The sequence below is a fragment of the Cynocephalus volans genome, chromosome 4 (assembly GCF_027409185.1).
Source record: "Cynocephalus volans isolate mCynVol1 chromosome 4, mCynVol1.pri, whole genome shotgun sequence".
Lineage (NCBI taxonomy): Eukaryota > Metazoa > Chordata > Mammalia > Dermoptera > Cynocephalidae > Cynocephalus > Cynocephalus volans.
The window spans coordinates 105,970,992-105,972,161 of NC_084463.1; the positions used below are offsets into that span (position 1 = coordinate 105,970,992).

General features: G+C 43.2%; 1 protein-coding gene across 1 annotated transcript; it reads left to right on the plus strand.

The window, feature by feature from the left end:
- The first annotated feature begins 207 nt into the window (after positions 1-207).
- Positions 208-1,170, plus strand: LOC134375727 (olfactory receptor 52N2-like). Its single transcript, XM_063094396.1, has one exon. The coding sequence runs from the start codon at positions 208-210 to the stop codon at positions 1,168-1,170; it is 963 nt and encodes a 320-aa protein (XP_062950466.1).

Consider the following 1,170-nt stretch of genomic DNA (forward strand, 5'->3'; position numbering starts at 1 on the left):
GTTTGCATACTTTTGATTCAGTAATAAGCTTAGGACAATGCAGCAGGCTATAGAAAAAAACATAAATTATTTTCTCTAAATTTATCATTTATATTGTACAAAATTCTATTCATCTTTTGTTTCTGGATGACAATAATCTCACTCCTCTCTTCCTGTACAGGACACCTTTATTACCACAGAAAGTAACATGTTTTCTAATTGACCATCATGCATGGGGCTAACAGCTCCAGCCTGACACCAAGGTACTTCATCCTTAATGGGATTCCTGGGCTGGAAGCCGCACACATCTGGATCTCCCTGCCATTCTGCTTCATGTACATAATTGCTCTCATGGGCAATTGTGGGCTCATCTACCTCATCAGCCATGAGGAGGCCCTGCACCGACCCATGTATTACTTCCTAGCCTTGCTGTCCCTTACGGATGTTACTGGGTGCACTTCATTTGTCCCCAATATGTTATGTATCTTTTGGTTCAATCTGAAGGAGATTTACTTTAATGCCTGCCTTGTGCAGATGTTTTTCATCCACATGCTGACAGGCATGGAGTCTGGCGTGCTCATGCTTATGGCTCTGGATCGCTATGTGGCCATTTGCTACCCTCTGCGCTACTCCACCATCCTCACCAACACTGTAATTATCAAGGTCGGGCTTGCCACCTTCACTCGAAGTGTGTTGCTCATGATCCCATTTACTCTCCTGATCAAGCGTCTTCCCTACTGCAGAGGCAACCTCATTCATCACACCTATTGTGACCATATGTCTGTGGCCAAATTATCCTGTGGCAACATCAAGATTAATACTATCTATGGTCTCATAGCTGCTATATTGATTGGGGGGTTTGATATGTTCTGTATCTCCGTATCTTATACAATGATTATCCGTGCTGTAGTGAATTTGGCATCTGCAGATGCTCAGCACAAAGCCTTCAGCACCTGCACATCTCACATATGCGCTATTGTCATCACCTATGTCCCAGCCTTCTTCAATTTCTTCACTCACCGCTTTGGGAGATGCACCATACCTCACCATGTCCATATTTTTATAGCCAACCTCTACCTGTTGTTGCCCCCCACCTTGAATCCAATTGTCTATGGAGTGAAGACCAAGCAGATTCGTGAAGGAATGATCAAATTGTTTTCCAGAGAGAAAGATATATTTAGTATGAGATAA